Source organism: Centruroides vittatus, unplaced genomic scaffold, assembly GCF_030686945.1.
Source record: "Centruroides vittatus isolate TY-2023 unplaced genomic scaffold, ASM3068694v2 contig_7, whole genome shotgun sequence".
Classification (NCBI taxonomy): Eukaryota; Metazoa; Arthropoda; class Arachnida; order Scorpiones; family Buthidae; genus Centruroides; species Centruroides vittatus.
In genome coordinates this window covers 1,997,982-2,025,641 of record NW_027122442.1, presented here as the reverse complement: position 1 = coordinate 2,025,641, position 27,660 = coordinate 1,997,982, and the positions used below count along the sequence as shown (strand labels likewise).

At 32.2% G+C, this 27,660-nt stretch overlaps 1 protein-coding gene and 1 long non-coding RNA gene across 2 annotated transcripts in view; both read left to right on the top strand.

Moving 5' to 3' along the window:
• The window catches only part of Sse (separase), a 45,110-nt gene extending 30,962 nt beyond the window's left edge, over nucleotides 1-14,148 (top strand). Inside the window, exons 15-25 of the mRNA XM_067276563.1 lie at nucleotides 13-1,883; nucleotides 9,712-9,833; nucleotides 10,184-10,293; nucleotides 10,391-10,554; nucleotides 11,799-11,944; nucleotides 12,023-12,142; nucleotides 12,645-12,812; nucleotides 12,882-13,064; nucleotides 13,128-13,432; nucleotides 13,503-13,670; nucleotides 13,731-14,148. Of these exons, the coding sequence (XP_067132664.1) occupies nucleotides 13-1,883; nucleotides 9,712-9,833; nucleotides 10,184-10,293; nucleotides 10,391-10,554; nucleotides 11,799-11,944; nucleotides 12,023-12,142; nucleotides 12,645-12,812; nucleotides 12,882-13,064; nucleotides 13,128-13,432; nucleotides 13,503-13,670; nucleotides 13,731-13,965 (3,592 nt within the window). The 3' untranslated portion in view covers nucleotides 13,966-14,148. The remainder of the gene's footprint in view (nucleotides 1-12; nucleotides 1,884-9,711; nucleotides 9,834-10,183; nucleotides 10,294-10,390; nucleotides 10,555-11,798; nucleotides 11,945-12,022; nucleotides 12,143-12,644; nucleotides 12,813-12,881; nucleotides 13,065-13,127; nucleotides 13,433-13,502; nucleotides 13,671-13,730) is intronic.
• A 4,210-nt stretch (nucleotides 14,149-18,358) lies between these two features.
• Nucleotides 18,359-20,642, top strand: LOC136980429 (uncharacterized). Its single transcript, XR_010881552.1, has 3 exons — nucleotides 18,359-18,432; nucleotides 18,494-18,615; nucleotides 20,311-20,642. It is a non-coding gene; the product is annotated as an uncharacterized lncRNA (long non-coding RNA).
• The last annotated feature ends 7,018 nt before the right edge of the window (nucleotides 20,643-27,660 follow it).

Sequence of the window (27,660 nt, the reverse complement as noted above, 5' to 3'; positions counted from 1 at the left end):
CTTTCTCTATAGAGCAATAAGTATTTTAATATTGCTGGCACAGCTGGACTTTTTATGTGAAAATTATGATGATTGTAATGTAAAGATTAAAGGTTTGAAATATATTTTGGATTTTAATAAAAGCAATATTAGATTTGAAAATATCATTGAAGGAATATATTCACACAATGAAGAAAATGTTGTAGAGGAAGAACAGGAAGAAGAATTATTTATTTTTAACAAGTCTGGAAGAACTTTGAAAGGAGAAGTGCGTAGTGTGTTTTTAAACATTGAAGATCCTCAATCATCACCACCACAACAGAGAAAAGAAAAAATTATAATTCCATCATTTTTTGATCATCCAACATCATGTTCTTGTGAAAGTTGCCAATACATAGCCCTCCATTATCAATTTTTAGAATTAATGGAATTACAATCATCTCTCAATCACTATTCTTTTGATAAGAAAGAAAAAATATTTCTTGATATTTTAAAGTATTATGAAATTATATTATTAAAACGAAAAAATGTATTTACATTAACCTTACCATTTATTTTTTGGAAAGATAAAAAAGGAATGATACAAAATAAAAATGAAATAATGATGAAATCAGATATTTCTCTATTTTGTCATGTTTCATGTAAATTAGCAATTCTTAATGCAACACAAAATAAATTCAGTACTGCACTTAATAATCTGAAAAATGCTTTTATTCAACTAGATAAATCATCTAAAATTCATGAAATAATCTATGCGGATTTATTCTCAGAATTAACATTACAAAAAGTTTTTATATCCCTTCAATATCTATTTAAACAAAAAGATGAGAGTAAAAAGATATTGAATGTTTGTGGAAATGTATCTTCAGAAGTTTCCTCGATTGCTGAGAAGATCAGTAAATTAAATTTAGATGATGATGATAGCAATTCATCGAGTGATGAATTTGTAAAATTGCCTATGAAATATCTTACCAAAACACCAAGAAAAGTAGAGGGAAGAAAAGTAAGTAGAGCACCAAAAAAGAAAAAAGCCCCTAATCTCTACTTGGAAGAATATATTGAAAGTTTAGACAATTCAGATGACTCATTATGTAGTAATCTGGAAAATGGGGATTATGAAACAGATTTTCATAATCCCAAAATTCGATCACAAAATCTTAAAGCAGAAATGTTTAAGTATTCTCACAAAAAAAATTACAACTTATCTGGCAAAGCAGATAAGTCTAAAATTGGCCAAAACATGTTAAAGAAAGATGATAATATAGATGATTTTCATTCTAAAATTATATCAACTGGAATTAACCAAGAAAACATGAGTCATCCAGAAATGCAAAAAGTTGACATAGATGATATATGTTTATTTTCTTCCCCACCTAAAACATATTCTACTCGACATAAACAGAAAAAAACTTCTAAAATAAAAAATATTGCAGAGAAACATAAGTCAAAAGAAAAGATTGAAGATAGACGAAATGCTGATGATGATGGTGATGATTTTTTCTTATTTCACAATACTAGTTTGGATAATTTCATGTTTTCAAAAATGTCAGATTCTCCATTTGATCAATCAGACCACATGGCTAATAATAATAATAATAATAATAATAATAATAATTTAGCAGAATCAAAATGGATGACCCCTGAAATTTTTCGGACAGGAGATGATGGTCTAAACACTATGACAACACGTTCAAAAGCGAGAAAAAAATTAATATTAAATGATTCAAAAAATCATTCATCTCATCAGAGAGTTACAAGAAAGAATAGTGAAAATCAAGAAGCAGTTGAATCTGTAGTAAGATCGTCGGTAACGGATGATATTTTAAATAACAGTTTCAATGAAATTTTAAGTACTATTACTTCTCAGATTAAACATCAAGAATTTGATGAAAAAGAACATATAGGTAAGTATATCTGTTTTAAAATGTAATACTTATTATTTCTTTAAGCTGGAACTGCTGTGCAAATTGATAATACACTGACCTTTGTTCGTTTCCAACAGTGACATCAATACAACGCAAAGCAAATCTTTTCAGCCTCTTTCGGAGGACAACCTTGCTTTGTGTGTAAATTGATGGCATTGCTGGAAACAAATGAGAGGTTAGTGTATTATCAAAATGTGATGCAGTAATAATTTATATATGTTTTATTGATAATATATTGATCAAAAAATTCTTATAAAAATTTTTAAATATTTGATTAAACTTTTTTTGAATAATGATATTGTACAAAGAATATAACTGCCATAAATACAATAACATTTAAAGATAACAAATGAGTTGAATGATAAAATTGATAATGATAGTTGATTGATAATTGTCTTTTGATTTTTTTAGAATAGTAAGTGATTATAGCTTCTTTCACACACACTTTAAAAGATCTGATAAATGTAATCATTAGAAATTATTGTAGAATCATTTTAATTTAATAAGCTAGACCAGTGATTCCCAAACTTTTTCAAGCCACTGCTCCCTTGGTTCCATAAAGTGACATCCAGTTCCTCCTAACCCATTTTCCCTTGTGTGAGAAAGACTTGGAAATATTCTTAGGAAAACTTTTCTACGAACATCACACTTTATATCCTTGCCATACATCGTTCTGCACATCTAGAAACCATTAAATGCAATGTTTTTCCTTATCCATTTTAATAGAGGAAAGGGAAAGGTTGTTATCAACCCCAATCTTCACCTGTGGTCACTGTTCATTACTGTGCCTCCAGCATCTCCCTGCCACCCACTTGCTTCTTGCTCTCTAGATTTACTCACCACCCATGTGCCACTTTGAGAACCACTGAACTAGACTCTTGCTAATCTGGTCATTCTTTACATGAGTATCAGAATGATGAGTCATAGATTACTGAGGGTGTGTAGGTCTAAAGCCTGCTTAAATGAAATGAATAATATAACCTGTCACCCTTCAAAACTGATTCTTTTTGGAGGTAGATGAGCATATAATAGGAACACACTGATATATAAAATAATACTGTACACAGAAATAAAACCTGAATAAACAGGAAAACAAGATGTGTTAAAATGGAAGCTCATAAGTGATCACCTTGGGAGGTATACTGGATAAGTAAGGACTAGATTAGCAAGAGTGTACTGTATAAAGTGGAGAATGAAATATTCTAGCAACTTTTACTTTACTGTTTGTGACTTTATTTTTCTAGTAAGACATTGGATTAGCAACCTTCATTACATTTTTTTTTTTTTTTTTGCTCTTTTTACCTATGGGCACTAAGTGGGCATTTTTAATCAACCATTTTAAGTTTAACCAGTCCACAATGGGAGAAACCCAGTGATGAGGTACAAGAGAAGTTCTGTCCCTCTTCACTGAGTTGTTCCATTGACATATCTGGGACAAACCATTTGTGAAATATTCCTGGGAATTTTTCCTGCACAGATTTGATTCCTGGTTCTTCAGAGTTGATAGACTTATGCCTTAACTGCTTTTGACAATTGACTGTCTACTTCTATTAGATTTAAGATGCTTCCTGTAAATATAATGACACAACTTGTTATGCAGATAAAAGCTAAACTAACGATCATATAACAAAACTAAAAAATCATGTAATTATATTGTTTAACAACTTAACAATAAATTAATTTAAATCAAAATCACATTACTTGCTGTCCCAAAAATATAAAGGCATAATAAAAAATTACTAGAACAATAGAAAGTATTGTTACAAATCTTTAATAATAATCAACTAATAACCAATACACTTCCCTTTTTTCATTGTAACCTTGTATACAGTCTGACATTGATTGTATAAGTTTTTGAAGGACTATTGCAGTTATTTTTTTTCCAATGGATATTAAATGCATGTTTTAACTGATCTACACTGTTATATTGGCACCCATCAGCATATACAGCTCTAGCTAAGATTCCCTAGAGGTTTTCCATTGGATTCAAATCTGGGGAATGAGCTGGCCAATCAATAACTAGGACCCCATTACTTAAAAACCATCTGTAAGTTGATTTAACTGTGTGGATCTTGTTAGAAAAACCAATGATTTCCAGCAATTACATCAGCTCAAGGCAAAAGATAACTTTCTAGCATGTCTTGATAATGATTTGCATTCATTCAGCCACTGGAGAATGCAATATTTGTCTTTCCAAACCAACTAAACCCACCTCATACCATCACCTTGCTGCCATTTTGAAAATATTTCTTCCTCACCCCTCAAATCATGCCAATAACAAGTCTAACCATCTGTTCCATTAAAATTAAGTTTCTTCTCATCACTCCAGATGGGGAGCTTCCATCTCATTTTTTCCCATGCTGACTGCAAGCACTTTTGCTCATAGTAAGGGTTAGTGATGGTGTAAGCTTTTTCTTCTTATAAATGAGATGCTGACTACTAACAAATTTTCTAATTGTAGATTTTGATACATTAAGCTCTGGTTTTGATGCTAGTTTTCGTAAAGATGTTTGGTTGCTTTTGATTTCCCTCAAAATACTGCATTTTCCTATATTTGTAAGCTTTTGTAGGTCAACCTGTTGATTTCTTATGTCCATATTTGTCACCAAGATTTATGAAAATGTCAATTACAGTTGGAGAACGATTAATTTTACTTGCAATTGCTATTGCTGAGTGATTTTCATATTTTAAAGCTGAAATCTTGTCTTTTTAAACGTCTGTTAAGGGTTTTACACGTCCCATGATGAAAAACAATTCATTTACATCAATACGTAACAGAAATAAACATTTGAAATACGTGGTAGTTATACTGTAGTACCATATGACCTCTATTGTTAGAAAACTGAACCTGCCTTTATATTTTTGGGACAGCAAGAAATGTGATTTTGATTTAAATTAATTTATTGTTAAGTTGTTAAACAATATAATTACATGATTTTTTAGTATGTTTATTTATTAGTTGTAACTACCTCAAAATTAAATTGGTTTTGTTATATGATAATTAGTTTAGCTTTTATATTTATGGGATGCACATTATGTTAACTACTGTATGAGATCATAATCACCAGTTCTATTACCTGGTAATAGCTTAGAATTTTTTTCAAAAATTGCCAGACTGTTTTATTATTGGCAGCTTGAAAATTCGCTTTGTCATTACTGAAAATATATCTATGATTTTGGAAAATGTGTTTGAGATTCTGATGGGTTTTCTCCCACTCTGCTGGAATTTCAGTCTATATTGGAGGCAAAAATGAGTATATGATTTATTAACACGTAAAGCTGATGCTGGAATCTAGGGATATTCTGATGGTTATTTTAACATGGTTCTTGGTATATTCTTTACAATCTGTCATTCATTTGTTAATCCCATTATTTTTAGTAAAAATTTATTTAACAGATTCTTCTATTATCGGACTATTAGGGGCCGTCCATAAATTACATAAGGGCGATTTTGGCCATTCTAGACCCCTACCCACCCCTGTGTAAGGAACCGTAATATTTTCTTTGATCCCCCCTTCCCTATCTTACTTAATATTTAGGCATGATTTTATAGAAAGATTTTAACAAAAAACAATTTTTTTTATGAAACCCTAAAAATCTTAGGTCCAAAATATATGATAATTAATTAGTTAATTAATATGTACTATTATTTATAATGACTTTATGTGAACAAATTTAAAAATATAAAAATTTAATGAATTCGAATGAACAATTTATTTTAAGAACTTTATTTTTTAATTATTAACAATCTTTTCATTATTATTATCATTAATCAACGTCATAATATTCATTTTTATATTAATTTTAATTTTCACAAAAGGACACAAAAACTTTGACAGATCGACTGGCTAGTGCACGTGTAAACAGAAACATCATACAAAATAAAACAAGAAAGAATAGAGAGAAACTACTTTCCGTTGCCATATTGACTACATCTTGGCTAAGGCCAAGAAAATAAACTACATGCTGCTAAAATGTGCTAGGTGCACCTGGGGACTAAATCATAGAGCTTGTAAAGCTCTATATAATGGGGCAATACAACCAATACTACTTACTTTACATTGCCTCTAGATGGGGTCATGGAACTAGTAAAAATTCATTAGCAAGTAAATTACTCTCTCTTCAAAGACAGTTTGCCATCAGAATTTTGAAGTGCTGCAGAACTGTTTCTACTAATGCCTCTCTGATACTAGCAGAGTTCCTTGCACAGGCGTGGGTGGAGGTCTAGAATGGCCAAAATCGCCCTTACGTAATTTATGGATATGTATAATTTTAAGAAATATGATTGGTTGGAATTTTATATAAATTACGTTATTTTTTAAAGAGAATCAGTTTTTATTTTAAAGCTGTAATCACGAAGGTGAGTGGTTTTGTGATTACTTATGGCGAGTATAGAAATTATTCTGTTTCTCATCGTTTGTACAAATCTCTGGATGCTTTTATTGATTCGGAAAATGACTTTTTTTATATTCCCAACAATTTTCCTATTATCTTATGTTGTTTTAAAGTCAAAGATATTTAGAAAGAGAAAGAAAATTTGGTTTTGTAATTGTTGAGGAAGACTGCAGAATTATTGAAGTAGGTAACAAATTAAACAGTTTGTTCAAGCAGTGTGCAGGTGATATGAATGAAATTTAAATAGAAAAGAATAAAAAAAATTTATTAATGTTGAAGGAAATAACTTCTGGATTGAAATACTATAAATTTTCTAAATTTGATAAGATTGATTGATATGTATTTTAAACATCCAAGTACTTGTGTAATTATTGGACTTTCACAATCTGGCAAAACTACATTGGTAAAAAAATTATTTGCTGCAGAATTATGAAAATCCAATTTATGAAGATTTTGTATGTTGATCTGTATATTTATCGTTTTTTCAAGAAGAAAAAGATATCACATTTATGTATGGTCTATCTGACTCTGTTCAAAGATGGAATTTAATTTAATTTCTAGAATGAAATGTTTTGTGAAGCACCGGGGGCTAGTAGGAGATGTGGTTCTTCAAAGACCTCTTAATCCTCAACGGTTTGGCAAAAAACCGCTCATGTTGTCACTGGATGGCTTAATAGGAGGGTTGATTCGTTTGTCGAGTGGAAATCGCAATGAGGAAGTCGATAGGGTATCCAAAGTTCGATTAAGACAGGAAGGCTGTTTAACAAATATAACAAAAGATTAATATATCTAAATATTCGACTACAAGCTAAATATGAAATACACCACTAAATCTACACAACTAAACAGATAAGTACATAGCTCGCAAGCTTCTAGGAAAATTGTTCCTGTTCTATCCATGTTTAAGAAGAGAGAGAGAGAGAGAGTTTACAAGTATTCTGACAAAATACAAAACACCTCTGCCAGAGAGATGATGTCCTCTATAGCTGGAGAGGCGTACTGGCGTTCTGTATGGCGTATCTAGTCAAAAACTCTTTATATTTGGGGATCTTTGCCTGGATAATGGCAAGTCTAGCTGTCGTCTTCTATGGTCCTATTCTTGAAGGGTACAACTTGCTTTGCAACCGCACCAACTCATACACACACATACAATGTTCCATCATCTACTCGTATTCATATCCCTTAGTAGGGCTCTTGAGAGCATTCACTCCAGGGGCACAGATGGCAATTAGCTTTCTCTTGCTTTGTTTTAACTGTCAGTATACAGCTGCCTTTTAACTTTGTATTTTAATCCTTATTTTCTGTCTTTTTCAGTCTAAATTCGGTTAGTCCTAATTGTAAGTTACATTAGGGACTTTTAGCTTAGTTTCCGGTTAGGATATGATAAGTTAAATTAGATTAGGGTTTGCTAGCTTTAATCATCTGGTTAGGTTTGTCCTAAGTTACGGTAGGTTAGTATATGTAAAAATTCAGTAGCAAGTAAAGTACTCTCTCTTCAAAGATAGTATGCCATCAGAATTTCAAAGTGCTGCAGAAATATTTCTACTAATCCTCACTGATTCTAGCAGAGTTCCTTTCTTTGCCACTATGTATTGTAGAAAAGGTTCTAAACTACTACATCAGAACTACAAACATCAACGCTCAACAATGGTCTACTCCTATCTACAGCTGTTCATTTGCTAACACATTGCAATTACCCTACTATCTCTGATCATCACCCTATAAACAAGTTTATCCCCAGGGTACATTTGGTATCGTCTGCTTCCTCTATGGATAACCATGCAGACATTAATATCTACACAGATGGGACCAAAAGCCCCTTCATGTCTGCTCAAGTATCTGTATCTTCCTCCAAACAGACATATTTTGCCCAAAATATGTTAGAAGGTACAGATACCTCCACATATCAAGCTGAAGATGACGCTGTCTACCAAGCTGTTTAGTGGGCTACTTCACTACCAAACAAACCTCGGTCTATCAACATTTACAGCGATTCTCAGTCTGTCCTAAAAGCTCTATTAAATCCCAATTGCAATAGCAATAAAATCACATATATCCAGCACCATATTAAAAATCTCGTTAATAAGATAAGTTTTATATTTGTTTCTGGCCATTTTGGCATACCAGGAAATGAAAAAGCCAACTTTGAGACTAAGTCAGCTGCAAAGGACACTGACTGGACTACACTCGCATCCCTCTCTCACGCAGCAGCCTTAAAAATTATATTCATGACAACGCTATGCAAAAGTGGAAACAACAATGGTTGAGCAGTAAAATTGGTAGAATAACAAGAGTTTATTTTTCTGGTGTTGAATATAGGTTCTCATCACCACTTAGAGATTTAACGTTTGCTACTGTTCAACTACTTATTGAGTATGATAATTTTAGAAGCCACCTGGCGATGTATAACTGGGCAAAAACTGCCTCTTGCTTTTGCTCTACAGAAAACCTAGACACCGTCAACCATATGATCTATAATTGTCCAATTTAAGATCAAGATAGACTTATTCTGAAATTATAAATCTTTATGCTTTTTATCAGGTGGCCATATCTACTTGATAAGCTTGTTCAGAAACCACTGTTTGATGCTTTTTACAATTTTGTTCAAAAATACGGAAGAAAAGACTACTGTAATTTCTAATTTCTAGTCTTACATTTTAGTTTTCACTAAAAGCCGAATATTAATTTTTTGTTTACTTTGTATCATGTATTTTTAGTGTTATACACCTGTAGGAGTGGTACCCTTATTCTAATAAAAAAAAAAAAAAAACGAGAGAGAAACCACCACACGACCTTTCTTTCATGATAAAATATGTGTAGAGAGTGAGTCTGCTAGTGTTATTATTCTATCATGTCACACGAGATGGCGTTAGTACGAGTGTTCTTAACAGAAACCGCTAAATTAAAGCCGAATTCAAAACTCAACCACTCAATGAGATCAAAAAATATAAATAAGAATATTACGTAAGACGAGATCTATTACCCCCCCTAACGCTGAGTAAGAAATCATTAGAAATCCTTGACCCCCATCCACCCCAAAATACCTTACATAATTTATGGACGGCCCCTTATTTTTGACAAACTATTTTGAAAGTATTTACTTTTTACTTGATATTTTAATATCGTGCATACAATTTATCCAGCTATTCATGACAGGATTTTATTATTGAGGATGCTGATTTTGAAAAGTTTCTTAGATTATTAAATCAGCATTCTCAATTGATTTATTAGTTCAATCAAATATACTTTGGGCATTTTTGGTCCTGTCAAGAATAAATTTATTCTAATCAAGAATTTATCAAACTTGTTAGGAATTTGTCAAATTTATTCTTGACCTCTGAATTATTAAAATATTTTTGATCAAAAGCACTGTGTAATTTATATATTTTTATTAAGCTAGTTTTTTTTTTAGATGTGAAATTAGAAGATTTGGCTTTGGAATTAAAACATGCTCTTGAAGTAATAAGTCATTATCCAGTTTGCCCACTTTACTCTAACATGTGTATATTGATGGCATTGCTTACTAAATATCTGGTAAGTTTTTAAACAGTTAAGGTTTTATATGACTTTACATGATATTATTTGACATAAATATAGACATTTTCTAACAACATTTAAAAAATAATATAAACCAAATTTACTAATTAATTATTTAAATAGAAAAAATATAATAAGAAATTTTTATATATTATAATTTTATTATTAAAATTTTTTCAATATGAAATGTAATGTAAATGTTTTTATTATTATTGTTATTTAAAAGCTTTTGTCAAGTTATTTTGCTTTGCTTATAAATATTTCAAGTAATTATTAACTGTATCGTATAAAAATTTTAAATTAAATCTGCTATTGTTAATCATATATTTAATATTAATTGAAAATAGGAAAACACTTGTCAGGATGACAAGAAGTTTGATGTTGCTTATTACATCTCCGAGAGTGTTGCATTAACTTTAAAGCATCAAGCATTAATTACTTTGACCAAAAAGATCAAGTATGTATTTACATTTTGTTTTAAAAATAATGCATATCAGTCATTTTAAAATTTATTGGATTATTTCAATTGTTTTTAAAAATGTTCATTTTATTAGTAAGAATGAAAATCTTGGAAATGGGAATACTTCCAATAGCTATAAAGTTGAAGATGATGAATATCAGTTGGCTAATGTAAAGAGAGACTTGTTAAATTTTAGAAACAAATTCGAACTTAAAGAAAAAGAAAAAATACAAAATATAATTGGTTCTATTCCAAAAGGTAATTGTTTTTTTTTTAAACTGAATCTTGTATTGTTTAATTTAAGTTTTAATTTTCATTACTGAAAATATCTATAGTAAAAAGTTGTAATTAATTACCAATGATTGCTTTAAATATCAGGCTCTAATCTGGCTAATTAAATGATTGATATAAAGTAATTTGTTACTAGAGGTAGACGTTACGTGCCATCTCTTAACTAAATTAATAATTATAATTTAAATAAATTATTAAATAAATTTAGAACCTTCTGGAATAAAAGAACTGACCCGGGGGGCTTGAACCCATAACCTCCACTTGCTGTGAGGTATGCTTGCCAGTTATGCCACCCAGACCCGAGCGAGTCTTTGCTTCCAGAGGTATATTAATTTAGATATAACCTTACTTGGTTAAATACGACCCTGGCTGGGGATGACTTCTACATCCATGGCCTAAGAACATCTCCACAACGGCACTCAGCCAGCTAACGCATTACCCGGCGAGGTGTGTATATATATATATATATAAACATTTCTAAGCCCAATGAGTATATAATTAATTACCAGTGATTGCCTTAAATATTATGGAGATGTTGTGGGTTCAAGCCCCCCGGGACAGTTCTTTTATTCCAGAAGGTTCTAAATTTATTTAATAATTTATTTAAATTATAATTATTAATTTAGTTAAGAGATGGCACCTAATGTCTACCTCTAGTAACAAATCACTTTATATCAATTATTTAATTAGCCAGATTATAGCCTGATATTTAAGGCAATCGTTGGTAATCAATTATATACTCATCGGGCTTAGAGATGTTTATTATTTATATATGTAAAATGTTATGTAATGAATACTTTGTATTATGAAAAGTTCTCTCTCTCCACATATATACATATCTACTGTATATTTATTCAAATAAATGTTTAAAATTTTAAACTAGATATAAAACTTTTTTATTAATAATATGGATCTTTAAAACTAACTTATTGTTTTATTTGATTCTCTTATGTTCAATTTCATTTTTTGTAATACGACATTCAAGAAGAAATACTTTTTCTGGATATAAAGTTGTTCTAATCAATTCTTGTATCAAATCAAAGCATGCAATGAACTAAGAGAGAAAATTTAAATATTTAATGTTAGTAATAAAAAATTTTTTCAAAACTAGTATTGATACATACATAAGTTGTGTGTGATATATATTTATATTTATTTATTTATTTGCATTAGGAAATTATATATTTATGCTAACAAAATTATCTTGATAGATTGGTCTGTTGTGCAAGTAAATACAGTTCCATGTGAATTAAATATAAATTCAGATAAAGTCAGTCCTCCAGTTCTATTAGTAACTCGCTTCCAATCAGATTCTGTTCCCATCACAGTAACAATAGAACCTAAAGAAGATATTGTGGTAATATTTAGCATAGATTTTTCATACACAGATTTTAAATGTACAATAAAAATAATTGCTTGTTTTTCATTTTTACAGTTTGAAAATAATTTTTTACCAGAATTTAATAAAATATTAAGAGAAAGTGCCGCTACAATGCAGAAAAAGGATGCTAAAGTTTGGTGGATGATTCGTCGTGATTTAGATTATCAGATGAAGGTTTAAATTTTGTTTATTGTAAACTTTAAAAAATTTTTTAATGCTTTTCTTTATTTTATGGAAAGGAATATATACATTAGACACCTAGAGTAATTGGTACAGTTATTGGCCACGTTTAATTTATGAAAATAATGAGAAAATTAGTTTTGATTTATATACAGTAGAATCTACTAATTGTAATTATTCTTGAACTTGTTTATACTGATAAAAGCTGACTATATTAAGTAAGTGAAGTAAATAAATAAGACTACAATTAATGGAAATTCTGATTGATTCTGACTGACATACTCTAAATAGCTTTTGAATCATCTTTTTCACAATTTACAATCTTATCAACTTTCTTAGATCGTATCATTAATTTTTCATTCAGATAAATGAAAAATCAATAATTTTCCAAGCATAATTTATGAGATTTTGTACTATAATAAACTGTGATTTGTAACTATTATGTGAAAATACTGTCAATAATTTCAATAACACAATTTAAAATTATATTTTCTAGGTTTTAACTGAAAGTATGGAAAATGTTTGGTTGAATTATTGGAAAGGAATATTTCTAGGAGTACCCACAGATAGTAGTTATAAGGAAAATTTAAAACTATCATTATCTTCAATTCTAGCAGAAGCCAACAAATTAAATCTTGTTTGCACAGATTATCTCTTATTGGAGGTTTGTTAAAGTGCATATGCAGTATATATAAATTTAAGTTTAAAACGTTAATATGTTGAATTATTTTAGGTTTTATTGGATTCTGCATCATCTCTTGATGACATTCAGTTATTAAATGCTCTTGGTCTTCTATTTAAATGTAATACAAACCACAAAAGTTGCAAGAAGTTGGTAAAGCACATCAAGAAATGTATTGTGGAGTTAAATTTTGGTAGAGTCCAGCGAGCACCAGTGATTTTAATCTTAGATAAAGTAAGAATAATTAAATCTTTTAAATTATACATTATGACTTTTGTAACTTAATTATTTTTTTAGAGAGTGCAAATCTTGCCCTGGGAGAATATTCCCTTATTGCGTCACCATCCTGTTTGTCGTGTCCCTTCTCTAAGTTTACTCCACACACAGTTGGCTTCTTACAGTCTTTATCCTGACTGCATCTTTAGAAAAGGTGTGGACACTCACAATACATTTTACATCCTCAATCCTAGTAATGACATTCCTGATACTCAAAAGAAATTTCAAGATATGTTTAAGCAAGAGAAAGGTTGGCATGGCATCGTCGGCAGAGCACCTACTCAACAAGAATTCTCGTTTGCCATTACTGATCACGAATTATTTATGTAATACACATTTATTTTTAGTTTCTTGACTTAGAACAAAATAAGTAACAAATTATTTGTAATTCTTTAGATATTGTGGGCATGGAACTGGAAGAGTTTATTTGGCGGGGGAAAGCATTGAGAGGTTGAAGTGTCAAGCCGTCACTATTCTAATGGGTTGCAGTAGTGGAAAATTAAAAGTCTATGGTCCTCATCTAGAACCAACTGGAGTGACATTGCAATATTGGTTAGGAGGAAGGTAAGTTGTTTTGGGTTTCACATATAATGTAGTTCTTGACTAACAAAACACTCTTTGTAGTCCTTGTGTGGTTGCTAATTTATGGGACATCACTGACAAAGACATAGACAGATTCACCGAAGCTCTATTACGTTCTTGGTTGCCAACCTTCTGCAAAACAGAAACAGGCAATGGAGGAACTTCTATAGCAAATGCTGTATCATCTGCTCGCAATTTTTGTAAACTGCCTCATCTCATTGGATCTGCTCCTGTTATATATGGTTTGCCTGTTTTTGCCATTCAAGAATCATCATAATCTGGTAATCGGCAGGAAACGATGCATTTTGTCATTGTCATGTGATACACGGGTTGCCTTTGTACATAAAGGGAAATTATCAGAGACCTGTTCTTCTTTTGTTCATTTCCTCTGACAATGTTATTAAATGTATTAAAGCATTTTAAAGATGATATTAAAAATAACAAAGTTTATTTAAATGTATTTTAAGTCTCTTTGTATTTAATACTTTAAATAAATTTTTATGTTTTAATAATCATGAGAAAAGTTATTTTATTCTAAGAATGTTTAGCTGCTTCGTTATAAGATTTTCATCTTACAGGATCAATGTGACAAAATTTTATATTTAACTTAACACATACAAACATTAGTTTACAAAGAATTAATAGAATAGGTATGTATTCATATACAGTACACAATGTGTTTATGGCAGGCACAAGATTAAAATATTGAATTGCAAAATTAAAAGTTTGATTGATTTTGTAAGTTGAGAAGGCCACTGAATTTTTCACAACAACAAAAAACTATCAGATATGAAATTAAGAAATGATGAGAAAACATATTTTGAATATTGGCATGCACTTTACATATGATATTATAAACGGTTTATTGAAATGGTTGTTTCAGTTAAATAACTACAGTACATTATGACTTTGCAATACTGTTTCATTCCATTTTGATGAAATTAAGGACAGACTAGAAAAGCTCAAAAAAGTTTCCACAGTTAGTCCAGACTTATAAACATTAAGTCTATTAGTTTTTCTTGCTTATTTACTAAATATATTAAATATAAAAAATAAATAAAAATATAAAAAACTGGTTATATTGCTGTTCAATGAATTATTTACATGCTATGAATTATATCTAGGGTTTTAATTTGAAGTAAAACATGCCATTTGACGTCTCAAAAATGCAGCTATTTTATTCTCCTAATCTGACTAGCAGATTTTCTCTACCTGTAGATTAAAAAATCTAGCAACACATCACTTACCTTTCCCAGCTTTTATGAGATTTTATTTTAAAAATAACTTTTGTATTGAGCATTGAACACAAGACCGTGTTATTTATCAAACACCTTGTGTTCAGTGCTCAATATACAGTAAAAACATGGTTTCAAGAACATTTAACTTCTGTATTATTAATCAAAAATAAACTTTATCAATTTTTAATTATTATACAATAGCAAAAGACTTAATTTTGATGATGGAGATTTGTTTTATAAAAAAAAAAAAAAAAACTAAATGCTAGCAAAATCATTAAGTCCGATCCTACATGAGATATGGCTTGTGACCACCGTCTATATCTCCATCCTCTTGACCATTCACAATCAAAATTTAATAGCATCAATGCCCCTTATATACAAGCTATCGTGCCAAACTTTGTTTCTTAATCTTCACCCATCCTGATATTAAACAAAATATGAATAGACACCAACGCGCACACATCCATGGAATTTTTTGACTGGTTTAGGAGGTCTCTCTTTTCTTACTCTTTCCACCCTGTGAGCACTGAAAGAACCTCTTTTAGCAAGCCCATTATGGGTTTGGACAGGCCCCCAGTGGGTAGGCTCGGTGGTGAGGGATGGGGCCCAACATATCTGGACAGACAATCCCCAAAAAATTTCCAGGGAATTTTCAACCTGTTCAGATTCGATCCCCGGTCCCCCAGAGTGGCAAGCTGCCACTTTCACAGCTTGGCCATCCAGCTTGGTTCAAAAGATGTCAAAACCTGGAATTTGCAAAAAACTCTGAGGGTCAAATTTGACACAATTCCAATACTTTGTTACATGTACAGAACAGCTGGGAAAGTAAAGAGCATCTGAAGGTGGCCCATTAGTGGCAAAATGGTTCCGTTCCCTGAACACTGGGAGTTCGGTCGTGGGTTTGTGCCTTGCCAGGACGTGGAGGTTTCCGTGTTTTCCATATTTATAACACCTAAATAGGGCCAATTACCCTTAAAAAGACCTCTTGGAAGGCATCCCCTAGGAAGATTGCCCAAGTGTTGCATTGCCATAACTTAATAAACAAACAAACAGCATCTGAAGGAATGTAATTCGCATCGTTTCGGGAAGTTGATGTGCTACAAGTTATCCGTAATGTGTAAAAAGGTTAAGAGAAAGAAATTTTCAGATTTATTGTTGGGGCTGTTAATCTTCAACATGTCCATCATCTTTATGTAGTTATGTAAAGAGCAATACGATTTTGTGCTTATATGGATATGGAATTCCTGTGTGGTGTGTCTTTATTGTAATGAGTTCTAAACATTATTTGGACAGAAGTGACTGATTTCAGCACAGCCAACCAAAGAACGCAGCTTGCTTTCTCTTCTAGAGAAGCAATGGATCAACGAGCAGTTATTTATTGTTACATTGTCACAATGTTGGGCTGCAATTTTTAATTTATTTAATTTAAAATATATGCTTTTCCCTGTACAGTACATTATACTTTTTCTGTTACATGTATATAAATGTTTGTACAATATTTAATTTGCACAAAAATAAATACTAATAATACCTTAGTCGTTAAAAATATTTTAATTTCGGCCCTAAATATTTCTTAGGATTATAGATTGTGTGAAAATTTTAATTGTCAGATTAAATTATCCAGTATCGCGTGCCGTGACATCTGACAGGGATTTATATTCGAATATACAATAGTAATCTTATCATTTTTTTCACCTGTATAGAAATTTGTAATAAGATACATAACGCGGGAATAATAAAATATTAATTAATTCAAAGTACATTAAAATATGAAGATAATCGCACAATATGTATTTATATTTTAGAAAATACAAGGGAAGCGGCGCTTCCACAGCTTCCATGGACGACGCGCCACTGATCGATTGATCTGAGTATAAATTATAATTTGAAATTCCAGAGTTCTTTAGACCGCGAATGCCCGAGCAGATTGTGATTACTATTAATAGTATCTAAAGGCCAGTTCTGTACTTTGTATCTATGATTTTTGCGCCTCTCTCATCTGAGATTAATCATTCTCGTGAGAATTATTTCATGCTCTTTTATTGACAGAGGATTGATTGTCTGGAAACGCATAGGATTAATATAAAGAAAATTCTTAAGATAGTTTTAATATTTTGAAACATCAAGAACAACTTTAAAACACTTACAGAACAAGTGGGACACAATAATGAAATTATTGAGACCAGACTGATTTACTTAAAACTATTCAAATTCTGAATAATGAAAATGTGTCATTGTGTGAACACAATAAGTGCTGAAGTAGAAAAACCTGAAGTGCACGTTGTAATTGAAATACAAGAATACAACCCGCATATTCCAACAATACGTGGATGAGCTTGCATCGAAATATTAGCGTCATTCATAACTATTGTGCCAAGAGAGTTTTCTCCGTTTTTTGGATTTTGCTTTGAATTTGATTTTAAAAAAGCGCAATATTTGGTTAATGCGTTTCATTTTACATACTTTCTTGTTTTCTCGTGTTTACGAATAAAACTTTTCTAGATATTTTCAGATTACTCTATCGCTATTATTCCTTAATTGCATTCAGATATTTATCGGAACATTTCGGTACTTTCTGCTATTTTCAGAAGTTTTAGATGCAATTATTAAAAATAAATAATCACTTGATTTTGATAAAATTCTAATACAAGATATAAAAACAGCAAACATGATCAAAAATGCCACGAAGCACGAATTGAATATAAAGCTGATGAAATCAATTTTTCTTGTAGTGTTCTAAAAAAAGCGTTTTAAGTATAAAAAATTATGGTTATGGGCACATCAAATAGCGTACGTTTAAAACCACATATTAAAAAATTATTTAATTGTTTTTAACTGTTACCTTATACAATTATCGACCGATTGATGCGTCACGTTTGTTTTAAAACGTGTCATTTAGCAACGTTTGATAGTCGCAATAAATTTGTTGTGACGATGAATTAGTTGCTACACGACTTGAAACTAATTGCGTGACTGTAATTGCTTTTGTTTACGAAGAAGTTGCCATAGAATTTGACGGAATGCGTGTATGACGCGTCGTTTCTGGATGATTTTTTAATGAGATTTCAGTTTCAAACATCGTCTTACTTATCCAAAAATAAAAATCTCAATACAATTTTTACTGAAATTGATTTTTATTCACTAGTCTTTATAGATACATTTAATTGTTTTTACAGATTATACTGAAAGATGGCAACAATGCAGCTAAGTATTTCTAAGGCCTACAGCCGCCATCTTGAGGTTTTGTCACATTCTTTATATATAACAAATTCGGATTCCGGCAACTCTGTCTCTGATTACGTCACTGCGGGTATTCCACACACGCAGCAAATACTGTTTCGTTTTCGATGTTACCAACGGAAACAAATAAGAATGTATATTCTCCTCTCCAATTGGATCTCTAAAATCACGTGATTTCATAATCTCGTGGGCATTAATTTCAATAACAGAAATTCCTTTAACTCTTGCCGCTATTGCTACAGAAACATTTCAGCGCTCAATTTACGGTAAGTATTTTTTCCAAGTGAAGTTTTCGCCGATTTAGAAATATAAGATATTCTTTTTCAGATTGTTGCAAGAGGAATTCATAGGAACCAAGAAAAAAAAAATGTATCTGTCACCATCTGCGGCTACTCTTTCTCCTTCGCCTCTGACGTTGCCTACCACCCCGAACCGAGACCAATTGGTCGGTAAGTCAAACATTTATTGTCGGCATTTATTGCAGTTATGATATAGTCATTTCTTTTGATGGAGGAAAATGAATTTCATTAGAATTATGCTTACAGATATTTCTCATCACACATTACAATGAAGGATTTCACCCTATTTTAATTTCCGATATTGAAAATATTCTGTTCGGTTTTGATGGAAACATAACAGCAATACCATTTTATTTAAAACACAGACAATCGTGTAAATTAATGTAGCTGAAAAACACTTCCACTTAGTTACTGGGATATATTAAAAACATAACGTGACCTTGATGTTTAAAATTCTAATAAATATACTTCACTTTTTACGTGTTATGTTTATGAGCAAAGTTTGGCTTGATCTGTTATAAATTTAAATCGTTTTTTATACTCAAGAATATAATTTTTACGTTTATAGTTTACTATTTACGTCTTATTTACGCTGAAAAACACTTCCACTTAGTTACTGGGATATATTAAAAACATAACGTGACCTTGATGTTTGGAAAGGATCATCCATTAATTACGTGCACAGTTTTCGAGCCATTTTTGATTCCCTCCCATACTGTTGTATACAGTGATGTACTTTTGACAAATCTCTTTTAATTACGTGTAAGTTAGTTAATGGACCTTCTTGACATTGAAGAAATGACTTTAAAAAGCTCTGCAAATATTTTCTAAATGATAGTTTTTCACATGACTAATTAGTGGGCTTATAAGAACAAATTCATATGCCACCAACGCCATTAAAAAAGACCACGTAGACAATGCCTCGTGTAGCCTCTCCATTGTACACAATGGAGAGGCTACACCACCTCTCCTCCTTAAATTGTACGCGCAATTAATAGACATTATGAAGAGTGCATTTAAAAATGTAATGGAAAAATTTTCTAGCTAATAGAAAATTTAAGGAGACAGTAATCATTAGATGACGTATTACAACTGTTTTCATACCAAGAACAACCAAAAGAAATAAAACATGCAGGCAGATAACAGGCCCCTGTGTTCAAAGTTATATTTTAACGCCGCCATATAATAGAATTTGCAAATTAAAATAGAATTAATTAAAAAAAATTTTTTTCTTATTTAGTATATATATACATATGTGAATATAAAAATTAATTTAAATATGAATATATAAATTAATAACGTTCGTGGGCATCTCTTTATTTAAAATTCCTTTTGATTCCGTCAACAATTGAAAACAATAGTATAAGTATTGCCTTAAGATTAACGGAACGGGAATAAAGACCCATTTACAAAGAGTTGTGTAAGTGTAACCTTATTAGACTTAATCATAAGACGTTAACATTAACAGAGCTTGGTTATTTATATCCAAGCACAGCCATATCAGTCGTCATAAAACATCAATCTATTTCATCGCCGACCACTATATTAAAATAATATTAAATTATATTTGAAATTTATTTTTTAAAGTGCATTATCGGTCTCCGTAGGAATTTGGCTTCCCCGTGTATAGGCCTATGCACGTACTGCACACTTACCAGAACCGGCCCTGGCAACGAAGACCATGAATGTATTTTGATAGTCGGCTAGATGGCCGAAGAGGTTAATTACAGTATTAAAAACGTACCGAAGTTTTATGTCGGAGACTCGAAATTCGTTGTTTCCGAATTAAGTGTTTAAAACATTTTTCTATCGATGCGTATTGTTAACAAAAACATATATTCACAGGGAAAGTGGACGAATTGCGCCGACAGCATGAGCAAGATATGCAGGAGCTTCATCGCACTAGGAGTATGAGAAAGGAGAGGATGAATCAAGGACTTCAGGAGAAGTTGCAGCAGCGAAGAAGTCGACGCAACAAGACCGACGACGAATGAATTTCTTCAAAACTTTTTCCTTTTTCTCTTACTTTTTCTCCTTTAAACACTTGCAGATTCGATAAAACTCGAGTTTTCGACACTTATCAAGAGAATATTTTTTCCTTCGACCTACAGTATAGTTTTTATTTCTATTAAAACATGAAAAATTCTTTGAAACTTATTAAAACTTAACATATTCTATGAATATTTCAATAAACAGATACGATTTAATAATGTAAAATTCTAATAAATATACTTACTTTTTACGTGTTATGTTTATGAGCAAAGTTTGGCTTGATCTGTTATAAATTTAAATCGTTTTTTATACTCAAGAATATAATTTTTACGTTTATAGTTTACTATTTACGTCTTTTTATTCCATGTTTGCGTAACTTATACCAAGAGAGAAAAATCATTAAAAATAAATTTAAATGTAATAAAATGCGGAGATAAACTAACTTAAATAATTTTTCGAATTCTCACATTTTTATCTCCTTTGCTTTTCCGATAGTGTTAGATTAAAACATAATATACATGTATCTTTCTCGTTTTATTTGACAATGATTGAAACTTGTTAGAATTGTTTTACCGCGTTATCCTTAAGACACAGTATTTCCATTATATTTGTAAACGACGAATGATTCTGTTGGAAGAGAGAGAGATGGCATAGAGATAAGACTATGAATGATTCACTCGACCTAATGTTAACATTAACAAAGAAAACTTTATTTTACGTCTCAACCATGAGAACGAGTGGGCAAGCTTTTACAATAGTTGTGAGTCACGTCACCCGTCGGACATCTGACTAAAATTGAGCTACTTTTAGTAAAGGTAGGGTGACAAGAATTTCACGAAACTCGCCACAAATATTCGCTACATATTTTTACTGAATATAAGGCGCGACCAGCTATGAAATGGATAGAATTAATAGTAATAGAAAGCGTGAAACAACTGCGGCAGGACAATACGGCAGACATAATAACATCATACGACTATATCAATCATCCTTTCAGTTTGTTACCCGATCCACTATTTCCAACCAGGTTTTTTACATTTATTCTAATTAAAGCGTATTTGTGTAATTTATTTAAATATAATTATTTGAAGTCTAAAACTTTGCACGCATCAACGTCTTTAAAGATATGTATGCTTACTATATGGCACTCGGGCTCAAAAACGTTCGCCTCAAAAACCCCTGGCCTATATTATTTCCCTTACATACTGTATATACTGTAATTTTAAAATATTTCAATTATCTGAAATAAATTAACATACAACAGAAGGATAACTATTAAAAATGCTATGGATATACTTTTGAATGTAATCATATCCTTAATTATAACCTGTCCTGATCACATATACAGTGCGATCATAAATTCTCTTTGCATTGGCAGAGAAACGGGGGAACTTCCAGGAACGATGTAATTAGGGTTTCTCATTTCCCAGTGTTTTTCTTGTCCCGGGATTCCGGGATAAAAGTGAACTGTTTCCCGGATCCCGGAATAGAATTAATTATTTTTAAGATACACAAAATGTCTTAGAATCAAATGATATAATTATTTTTTATTTTTTAAAGTAATTTAATACGTTCTGCATCCGCCAAAATCATATTAATAATGCTGTGTAAGATGCTGTGTATACCTTTGAATTACGTAGAAATGTTCACAAATAGAAAAACTTATTAAAGTTTGCTGGAAACTGCGTACAACAACACCAAAGAAAAAAAATGCTTTGAATTGAATTAAAAATTTTTAAAAAATGAATGCCTTTTCCGATTCGATTGATGTGGGTGGAACCGTTTTTAATGCATTCAAGAGAAGACATTTCATGTGATTTTCACCTGTAGCCTGGAAGATTTCTAGTTCGTTTTCGAGATTGTAGTATTTCTTTTGTTCTCTAGTATTCTTCATCAGGTTTATGATGAAAAACTCCACACTTGCAGACTTCGTACTCGTTTGTACCCAAGCCCAATTTGCACAACCTGGCATTACGCAGTTATTGAAGCCACTGGGCATGGTTTAAAATTAAGACAGCGTAAGCACAATTATTCCAGATATTACAGGTTCTGACAAGTAAAGAATTTTCAGAGTCCTCCCACAAATAAGCTACGTGTTAATTATTGACCATTTGTGACATGCCATCACGAGCAAAAATTTAAAATTGATAAATACAAATGTATTCTGACAGTTTGAGGTAATTATACTTTCTATTTGCAAAATTTCCTCAACCTTATCACAAATTAAGAAAGAAGTGAATTTTTAAGAAATTTGCGGGATTTTCCAGGATAAGAAAAATTTCCCGGGTTAAAAAAACAACCGGGATCCCGTTTGAGAAACCCTAGATGTAATAAAATCACAGGCCGACCTGGTGTCATGTGCTGATAACCGAAGTGATTATGACCACGAAGTTATAACCACTGAACCAATAGTGCGTTATAGCTTCGTGGGCGTTCAGGCATATTTGAATTAGGGTTTGTACAACATTGACTTCAGACATTTTTCTTTGTAGAATTTTTTTTTTTTTGGAGGAATATTTCTTTATAAAAGATTGGTTTGGGCCTGCTGTTCGTAGGGATTCTAGGCAATTATCCTTATTTTCCCATAGGATAACCTGTCACTGATAATGCTACAGTTGTTTTAATTATAAATTGAAGGGCAAAAGGAAGCAATATCGGATTTTTACGCGAACGAGGTTTCCAAAGAATGAGAAGCTGGTGAAAGTCAAAGCTAATGCTTTGTTTTTATAACACCATAAACCAGAAAGATATATCAGAAACAGAATCTTTAACATATTTTAATCTTTTAAAATGTAGGTTATAAAATAAAATACCGTAAACTGGGGTTACTTTGTGACAAGTAGGGTAACTTTAGAACAGTCACTGTTTTGAATGAATTTAAAGTCAATGCCACTGCCATTTCAATGATATACAAACTGTTGTCATTGGTTCTAATCAGTGGCGTAGCGTGGGTGTCAGCCGCCCGGGGCGGAGGAAAATTTCGCCGCCCCCTTATTTCGGTATTTTTACAAGATATTATTATTTATTGTGAAATTTTGCCGCCCCCTATATAAAAGTTTATATACGCTTAAAACAATTCGATTTATAAATTTAATTGTTGAAATAATTATAATTCTGGTTTGGACGTATACCGACTACAATCTTTCTTATTTAAGTTTAACGTTGAAATGGATTTCCTCTTGTAATACATACTAGCGACCAATATTTGCTATTTATGGTGAAATATGTTAACAGTTAAACACCGATTTAAATACGGTGTGAATGTCCGTATAATATAAGTCGCCTTCTCCATTTATAGACGATTAAACAATATCGTAACACAGTCTTTAAACTCGACAAACACTGCCTTATGTCACTTTGCCGACCAGCTAACTGTCGTTGTTCTATGACTATTAATTTAATCGAAGTGGAACAACGATTCATCTGACACTGCAGAAGTGTCTGGCAGTCAATTGAAAAAAAAAAAAAACCTAATTCGGGATGAAAAGTCAAGTCCAGTGAATTAAGTCGTAGCCGAGTGAAACGTCATTTCCGGGTAACAAAGTCGCATTCGGGTGGCAGTCACATTCGGTGAAAAGTGGACACGGATGAAAGCAAACCTCGGCAGAGAAAAGGCTTATTTTATGCAGCAGAAGAAAAGCATTTTCCACCAAGGCTCTTTCCGCTTGACGGATGTTTCCACCATCACTTTCGACTCTTGTCCATCGAGCTTGTCTCGCGTGATCGACACTCCACCGTCCATTCTGTAACTTCCGGGTAGTGTCGTCCCAGGTAGTCGACGACAGGCGTGGCGCTATCGTTCGGAGTGATGACAACCACCCGTTTGTTGTCGGGTGTAGGCGACTCGCGCTCTTGGCGCTCCTCGACATCTTTCGGAAGCACCCGAATCACTCGAATCGAAGCGGAAGACTACGAGGCGCTTTCCTCCCGCTTATCGTTCTCCCGCTGCCGAGGTGTGCCACTTCTTTGAAATTCTCCATTCTGCAAAAGAAAGAAACGACTATTATGAAAATGCAACTTGTATTCGTTAAGAAAATATGCGTATTTAATGTAAACTGTAAGATTTCTAATGAAAAAATAATTTAAAAAATATGACAGATGATCGTCTTAATTATAACAAAAAGTCACAAATCAATATTATAATGAAATCTTTAATAAATATTGTAATTTGAACTTTTCAGAGATTTTTAATGTTCGATATATAATTAGAGAAACCGGTTTTCTACAAATTATACAATCGTGTCCATTGCCATGTGACTAGATCCGATATGTAATGCAAGTTGCCACCGGGCTGCTGACAGTTAGAATCGAAACACGAAGAATAGCTGATGACCCCATTTATCAGTTACGAGTGTAACTGATAACAGAATCGTAGACACTGTTGCCCGCTCCCATTGCTTACTCTGTATTCAAATGCACCTATCCGACTACGCAAATTGCCACCGGAAACTAACTTTCAATACAAAACAAGGAATATCCGTGGATAACAGCTTCGTCTTATAAAGTGACGTTTGAGTATGGTGTAGACATTGATAGAAAAGTAATAATTAGTTTTACTTGTAATTGTATTTAGATGCTAATCTTACACACATACGAGCATAATTGTATACCTGATTGTTTTCTCAAATAAAAACTGTATTGTGATGTCCTCCGCCATGATTTCTTTGGAACCCACTTAAAGCGATATTTAGTGTCGGTTTAATTAAGTACAGCTGACGATATTAGCCGTTTAAGTCAGGATGTTACAATTACAATATTTCAGCTGAAAAAAAATTCGAAAAGAATTGGAATCGATAAGACAAATTGATTCGTAGAAATAACTTCAGCATGAGTAATCCAGTGGCGCAGCAGGAGATGGGCGAAGGGACCCTGGCACCTTTACAAAGTAAAAGGAAAAGAAACAATAGTGAATCTTCCAGAAGTATTTTCTTTACTAAAATTCATTTTTTCTAAATTTATATTGTGTCGTATGTTCAGTGTTCAGTTTCTATGTCAGGTATTAATTGGCTATCAAAGAGGATGGTAATTTTATTGAATTCGCATTAAAAAATGTTTTATCCGTTGAACTCGGCTCCCCAAGATGAAATATTGAGTGTGCCGCTGAGATAAGAATTACAACCAGGAACGTCGAAATGGGATAAATTTAGAAACACGAGGAATGTTCTGTTTTATACGTTAAAAGCGATGTCTTCGAGACTATTACCATTAATAATAATAACGGTTTTAAAATATTTTTAATTATAATATAATTTAAAATGTTTCAAAACTATTCTATAGTATTTTTATAAATATTTATTTATTTAAAACATTACAACAACGACATTTCAGTCTTCATTCAGATTTCAAAGTGCAAAGTTCAAAGCATATTGAATGATTAATGAAATCTTTTGTTTTCGATTTTAAAGTTAATGGAGCGTAAAGCTACTTTAGTTAAGCTGATGGAAAGAGCTTTAAGAAATTTCCGCTTTAGTGGGCAACACTTTTACACCTGCGTTACTCGTTTTCGTTGTTGGGCTCTTTATATACGTTGTTTTGAACGAATAAAAATATTTAATCAGAAACGACGCATAATTGTCTCCGAGACTGTAAAATATCGGAGGCAGTCGATCGAGAAAATACGATATTGCTTAAAACTGTAAACAACAACGTGAGTAGAACACGTGCTTTTACTAATAAATCGGAAAATATTTATGTCCGAACAGAAGATTATGTGTAGAACTGCGTTTCTAATTTTTCCTATAAGCAGATTAAAATACAATTTCGTATGTGACAAACTTGTCTTCTGCGCGTGTGGACGTCGCTGCTAAGGCTACAGCTGCTAGCTTAATTAACTTAAAGCGAAACTGTCTTTTAACAAAGAGGCTTTTCTAGTTAACGCCACCATTGTTCGTTGTTCATATACATTTCTAGAATGTTCAGTGGTACTCTTTTGTGTCTTCCCTAATGGCTTCTTTTTTTTTTTTGTAATTCTTTCCGCCCTGTGGGCACTAAGAGGGCCTCTTATAGCAAGCCCATTATGGGTTCGACCAGGTCCACAATGGAGCGGTCCGGGTGGTGAGAGACGGGGACCGACATATCTGGACGGACCACCCCCCGAAAAATTCCTGGGGATCTACTGTAGATTATATTCCTTGGCGGTCAATGTTAGCAGCCGGGTCCCCCAGGCTGCTAACCTTGACCGCTCGGCCATCTGGCCGCTTCCCTAATTGCTTTTGTATTGTCGATATGTTGCCTAGGGGGACAATAAACCCAGCGGGGGAAGCTGGACAGAAGGATATATACCGGTAGACCGGTAAATACGAGCCACTTGTTGAAAAGTATTCTTCGTGTGTAGGATTACGTTCGACCAGCGAAAACTGCATCGTCTCCACCATTCACCATTTTGAGACAAGAGGTATCGATTCACTTCGTTTCTTCTATATATCTCCTATATCTGTTTTCTTAGTTTTAAGATAGGCTTTCTTAAAACTATATTGGTGGAGATTCTTCTACCAACGGTTTTAGACCTAAACGCATGTGGAGCATCAAAATAACTCGCATTACAAAATTCATGGAATGGATAAAGGCAAAGACGGTTAAGCAAAGGAAAAACTATTTGGAAAATTCCGAAAGTAAAGACAAAGAAATTATTTCCTTATCGGCGCCATTTATTAAAATTGAAGATCTCGGCGGAAAATATCAGTCGCAGTACAGGATGTTCGTCCGCCAACCCCGTCTCTTCTTCGAGGTCGATTATTGCGAGAGTCCGTTCGAGAGCTCGCCGGCGCAGCAAAACTGCAATGTTTTAAAAGACGATTGCTCTAGTCACGAACTTAATCAAACGGAGAGTGTTCTCGAAGTTAGGCCCGTGAAAGAAAAGAATAAAGTTCTAGAAAGAAACAAATATTCGAAAGCCGTGAAACCTCGGAAGCTTCATTTCTGCGAATGTTGTAACTGTACGTTTTATAATTTAAGTCATCATATGAATGAAATAGAACATCAGAAGTTTATTAAAAACAGTGAAAACTATGATTGTGTAATAGATGTTATGAAATATTTTCCAAGCATAGAAGAATTTAAAATGAAAAATATTAATGCTAATTCTCCAGAAAAAATAATGCTGTAATTTAGTTTCCTAGTTGATGTGATTTCAAAGTTTTGTTGAAAAAAACTATGTAACTATGAATAATTACATATGAAATTTGAAGAAAGCTTTCTAATGAT